Consider the following 6,120-nt stretch of genomic DNA (forward strand, 5'->3'; position numbering starts at 1 on the left):
TGCAACGAATCAAAGAAAAAATGTATGATCACATAACGCAAATCCCAGTCCCATGGATCAGAATAAACATTTTGAACCATGGCTCATCTTGTCTCCCTGTAATACATGAATCTAAATATTCGTAACCAATACATTGCAAAGACCAGCAGTTCATTTGCAGTTATAAGCAATAAAAAAATTGACATGAGTGGAGATAATCCTATATTCCAGGATCTCAACATGTCTTAAATGTAGACTTAATATCAACTTAAAAATCCACAGGTAGCAAAGCAAAAGCTATGAACAAACTTGTAAAAAGTTATTCATTGCTTGTTGAGTGAATATTTTGTGACTGACTGGAAATTAACACATTCCAATTGAGTATCCAAGGAGTTACATTTCTTCTGTTTTGTCTGCGTCTCCTGATCAGTAATGTCATACCCATAATATTTTGCATTATCAGTGTTAAGTAGCCAAAGTTTTGAGAGACTCAAGTTAGCCTCCAGAACTGAGGTCATGCAAACACTATAGCATCAATTAGCAGACCTTCTCATAAACTACCACATTCACCCAATAAGTAGACATTGAGCAATATTGCCCTGGTCTCAGTGGAAACTCCTTCTCCCCATCAAGATGAGGCAAGAGTACAAGACTCCATTACATTCACCCAACAGAAACTTGATGAAACTTCCACTCTGGGGACAAAAAACATGTCTCATTCCCAAGCCAAAAAAAACCCAGCCATGATAAGATGCCTTGAATCACCAAAAAAGTTTCAGGACCGAGTTCCACCCCAAGCAATAACAGCATAGTCCAGCATTTGGAAACATAGTAAATAGGAGCAAGCACAGGCCAGTTGGTCCTTCAAGCCTGGTCCCCCATTCATCATAATAATTCAACTCAGTATTCTGTTTCCACTTCTGACCCATCTCTTTTATCCCTTTAGCCCTAAGAAATATATCTAATTAGTTTTTGAAACCAGTCAATGTTTTGGCTTCAACTGCTTTCTGTGGCAGAGAATTCCACCGGCTCAGCACTTTTTGGGTAAAGGAATATCTCCTCATCCCAGGATGGCATGGTGACTCAGTGGTTAGCACTGCTGCCTCATAGCACCGGGGACTTGGGGGAATTGGATTCCAGCCTCGAGCGACTGTCTGCGTGGAGTTTGCATGTTCTCCCCATTTTTGCATGAGTTGTCTCTGATTTCCTTCCACAGTTCAAAGATGTGCAGGTGAGGCAGATTAGCCATGGGAAACACAAGGTTAAAGGGATAGGGTAAGTGGGTCACTCTTCAGTGGATCAATATGGACACGACGAGCTGAATGACCTGCTTCCACACAGTAGGGACTCTATAATGATTTAAATGACTGACCCCATATTTTTAGTGTCTGATCCTTGGTTCTGGACTCCTGGTCACCAGCAACATCTTCCCTACGTTTATTTTGTCTAGCCCTGTTAGAATTTTATAGGTTTCTATGAGATACACTCTCATTCTTCTAAACTTCAGTGAATACATTTCTAACTGATCCTCAGTCTCCCTTCATACGTCAGTCCTGCCATTCCAGGATCAGTCTGGTAAACCTTTTTTGCACTCAGTCCACAGCCAGAACATCCTTCTTCAGATGAGACCAAAACTGCACACAGTACTACAGATGGCCTCATCAAACCCTATACAATTTCAGCAAGATATCTCTACTCCTGCACCCAACATACCATTTGCCTTTTTCACTGCCATCTCATGCTTACTTTCAGCACCTAGTTCATTGAGTTATGCAGAAAAGCAGTGGCAGATATACCTCCAATGAGGTCTCAACCTGGTAAAACTACAACACAAGATGATATGTATGCCAAACAAAGCGGGAGCATATTGATAAACATATGCCATAAGAACTGGGTCAGTGTTACCCTGTCTTTTGCAGTTGTGAAACATATGGATAATTTAATAACAAATGGGGGAGACTGCATGAATGTCTGCATTGACAGCAACAATGAGCTACTTTCTGGTGCTCAGAAGCTCCTTAATTAATCTGACAGCTTCCTTTATTGCTTGAAGCAGGCATATAGTAACCTTCTGTAGATAAATACAGGTGGTACAAATTTACCAAAGAAACTGAAACATTGCTACATGTTTTAAACTTGGAATCTGTTATTTTTCTTCATTTAAATAAACCTCTTGCACTGTTTCCACATTGAAGCCCCACAAGCCCAAAACATGGTTATTGCAACTATAGTTTTAGCTTGTTAATCACTTTCTATGTACAATAATCAGATAATTCAGGGAAACCTGAAGAAGACTAGTCAGTTCAAGGAAATGCTCCTTCAACAAAAGCATGCTAAGTTCTCTTGAATATTGCACACAGAGCAATGGAACAGTAATATTTGGAACAAAGTGATATCACCCAACATTTGTGTTAGATTTTCTATTACATTTTTAATTTTAAAAAATCTGCTAAATAACAATATTATAGTAGAAATTGAGATATTGGCATTTCTCATTGTTGAATGGACACACGAAACGGCAAACTCTAAACTGCCTTGTGTTCAAGAATTCTTACACAATTGAAAGAATCTGGCAATGAAAATCAGTCCAGGGAAAAATGCTCACTGATTTAGTGACATCATCTCACATGTAATACTCATCACAATGTGCATTAAGGCAACAGCAAGTTAGCTGGACATCTCCGGGTTCAACTCGAAGTATAAAAACACAGAATTCAGGGTATCTAATGACAACATTAAAAAAATTATCAGGAAGAATACTAAATTATAACATCATCGACTCCTGAAAGGGTCAGATAAGAGTCTAACTGTTATTAGACTGCTGAATGGACTCTCTAACTTCAAATAATGTTGATCTTGCTTTGCGCATCTCCTGTGCAGCTGTAAGCCTCACTCTAAGGACCCTGTGATCGAAACATCCTTGTTTGCAATGATCTGCCTGTACTGCTCACAAAACAAAGTTTTTCACTGCATGTAGATATATGTGACTACAATAAATAAAATTAACGTATTGAACATTTTTAAGTTTTGTTACACGTCTTGGGCATTGGCATGCATTGACAATTTCAGTGACATGAAGCAATTCTCTACTGCATCTAACCTAACCTTATTTACCTGGCAATCAATGTCCATCTCCTTTGATCTTAGACAAGTAGAAAATGCACACACAGCCCTGTAATTTAGATCTGCTAAATGAAAATTACAAATCCCTATAGGAGAACATCTTTACATAGAATTCAGTGACAACTAGCTCAATAAAGTGATCATTACTAAATCGATTAGATCTATTTTCAAAATGAGGACTTCAGCTCCCTTGTCCATACAGCATAAACATACATCAACAAATGGCACTGGATCCTGACTGATTTGAACCACTCAAGTTACTGAAACAATTTAAAATTCTGTGTTGAAAAAAAACTTCTGAAGTGGTGCGCGTAGGGATTTGCACCATGAGATGGTAGAGTGCAGACACAAAAAATATTTACCTTCAACCTCATGTTAAGTTTACTTAAAAACGAACGATTTTGTTTTACGAATGGATTTCCAAACAAACAACAGAATATAGGAGTGGGGAAAGAGAGGACTAACCACAATTACAATTCAAGGTGAAAATATAGCATCGATACTTAAAAGTGCATCAGCCGGCAGCAGATGTTCCAGGTAAGAGTCAAAGTCTGGTGGGTCAGGGCGATATTCTAGTAGCAGACGTTACCTTTGAAGTCACATTCGGACAGCACCACATATACCACGCTCGGGTCCAGGTGAGAGAACATCTCTGTCATCCTGTTCAGCAATTCTTCCTTGTTTACCCCATTGGCAGCGCAGGCAGTTACTGAACTGGAGCCCAAGGCCCGGCCACGAATCAGAGCCTGGGACCGATCCGCCGCGGCAGGAGCCGATGTCGCGGAGCCAGTCCTGGGAGGAGGCCCCAGTCCAGGCGGTCGGGCCGGACTAGATGCGGCGGCATTCCTCCTCTTCCTCGGCATTTCGCACACACACCCGCCGCCGCCGCCAAACTGTAACTGGAGCCGGGCCCGGGGAACGGTTACGGCTGCAAGGGGGAGGGGCTATGGTCGACGTACCTTGCGTCATTGTGTCATGGGGTCCAAGCAAATGTCACCAAGAGTAAGAGAAAGGCCTGCCTGGCGTTTGGACCAATCAGGTTGCAGCTAGGCTGGCATTCTTCATTCTGCACTGCAGTGTCAAATTCCCATATCTGAACCTCGTTTCTGCAAATATGCTGAGGTTTTTGACGGATCTGCGAATTTAAATTAAACCTGTTGGACTATAACCTGGTGTTGTGTGATTTTTAACTTTGTATACCCCAGTCCAACACCGGCATCTGCAAATCATGAATGATCCATTTCACTTCTGATCAGTAATGGTAAGAAACAAACTGGACTGTAAAACCAAGACCCAATGAACCATTTCATACTGCAGGATATAAGTGAATGGTTAGGAACATTCAGAATCGTACAAATATGGGAACAAAATTTGTCGAGTACTTTCAACATGATGAAAGATTCCATGGTGCATCACAGGAGCATTATTAAACATAAAGGTCTTCCAAATTCCCTCTTCCATTGGGCAGAAGATACAAAAGTTTGAAAACAGGTACCAACAGACTTAAGAACACCTTCTTCTCCACCTTTATAAGACTTACGAACAGACTTCTGATATATTAAATTTGATATTTCTCTGCACCTTCTCTATAGGTGTAACACTATATGCTGCATTCTGTTCTATTACTCTGATATGCTTACGTAAGGTATGATTTGTCTGGTTAGCATGCAAAACACTACTTTTCACTGTATCTCATTGCATGTGACAATAATGAATAAAATCAAGCAAAAATATGATACCAAAGCACGTAACGAGATTTTTAAGTCAGATGACAAAAGCTTTGGTAATCAAAGAAGCAGTTTTTAAAGGATGGAAATGGAAAAGTGAGGGAATTCCAGTGTCCTAGGCAACCAAAAGCATGGCCCACAATGGTTGGGTACAGGCCATCAGCATAAGACAATCACAAATACATCAGAGGCAATGGGATCAGAGATTACAGAGATGTGAGGAGGAAGACTATGGAAGGAAGAATGTAATTTCAATCATCATGTCTGTGCCAGTCATTGAGGGTCTACTAAACCTGTTATGATCCTGCAATAAACCATCAACTTTATGTTCTATAACCATAGAAATGATACAGTACAGAAAGGGGTGACTATCTTCTCCATGCTGGCCCTAGGACACCCAGATGCCCCTTCTAGTCCCCTCTTCCTGCGTGTGGCCCATAGCCTTGCAGCATAGAGCACTTAAGGTGCAGATCCAGGTACTTTTTTACAAGGTTAGGATCCACCAACCCAGGCAGCAAATTCCGTGTACCCAACACTCTCTGGTAAAAGGTTTTTCCTCACATCCCCTGTAATCCTTCTGCTCCTTAGCTTCAATCTATGACTCCTGGATTTTGAACTCTCTGTCAAGGGAAACAAGTTCCTCCTGTCTACTCTATCTTTACTCACAATTTTATATACTTCAATCATGTCACTCCTCAGACTTCTCTGTTTCAAGGAAAACAACCCTAACCTCTCCAATCTCTCAGTATAGCTAAAATTCTCCAGTTTTGGCAACATTCTAGTAAATCGCTGCAGTCTCTCCAGAGCAATTATGTTCTTCTTGTAATGCAACCAGAACTGCACACAGTATTCTAGTGTGGCCTCAACAGTGTCTTATATAGATAAATCATTATATACCTCAGTTTGTATTCTATACCTCTGCCAACAAGGAGAGAATTCCATATGCCTTTTTATAACCTTATCTACCTGTACTGTTACCTTTAGGGACCTGTGCACTTCCACCCCGAGATCTCTCACATCATCTAACTCTTTCAGTATATTCTGTTTATTATACTATTTTCTAGCTAGGGGCCAGTAAAGCTTGAAAAAAAAACACATTCCAGGTTCTTACTAAAAGAACAAAACTACAAGATTCACCATAGTTGTTGTGGTTCTGTTCGCCGAGCTGGAAATTTTTGTTGCAAACGTTTCGTCCCCTGTCTAGGTGACATCCTCAGTGCTTGGGAGTCTCCTGTGATGCGCTTCTGTGGTGTTTCCTCCGGCATTTATAGTGGCCTGTCCCTGCCGCTTC

The 6,120-nt window shown here is 40.8% G+C and overlaps 1 protein-coding gene across 5 annotated transcripts in view; it reads right to left on the reverse strand.

The window, feature by feature from the left end:
• Positions 1-4,199, reverse strand: part of n4bp2 (NEDD4 binding protein 2) — a 96,262-nt gene extending 92,063 nt beyond the window's left edge. For 2 of the 5 annotated variants that reach the window (XR_006311992.1, XR_006311993.1), the window contains exon 1: positions 3,692-4,197. Coding sequence is in view for 3 of the 5 variants with exons in the window: in XM_043692675.1 (XP_043548610.1) it covers positions 3,692-3,965 (274 nt within the window). In the remaining 2 variants the exon portion in view is untranslated. Of the gene's footprint in view, positions 1-3,691 lie in introns of all 5 variants that reach the window. The other 3 variants (XM_043692687.1, XM_043692694.1, XM_043692675.1) reach the window with 2 other exon arrangements.
• Between the last annotated feature and the right edge of the window lie 1,921 nt (positions 4,200-6,120).

Source organism: Chiloscyllium plagiosum, chromosome 1 (assembly GCF_004010195.1).
Source record: "Chiloscyllium plagiosum isolate BGI_BamShark_2017 chromosome 1, ASM401019v2, whole genome shotgun sequence".
Lineage (NCBI taxonomy): Eukaryota > Metazoa > Chordata > Chondrichthyes > Orectolobiformes > Hemiscylliidae > Chiloscyllium > Chiloscyllium plagiosum.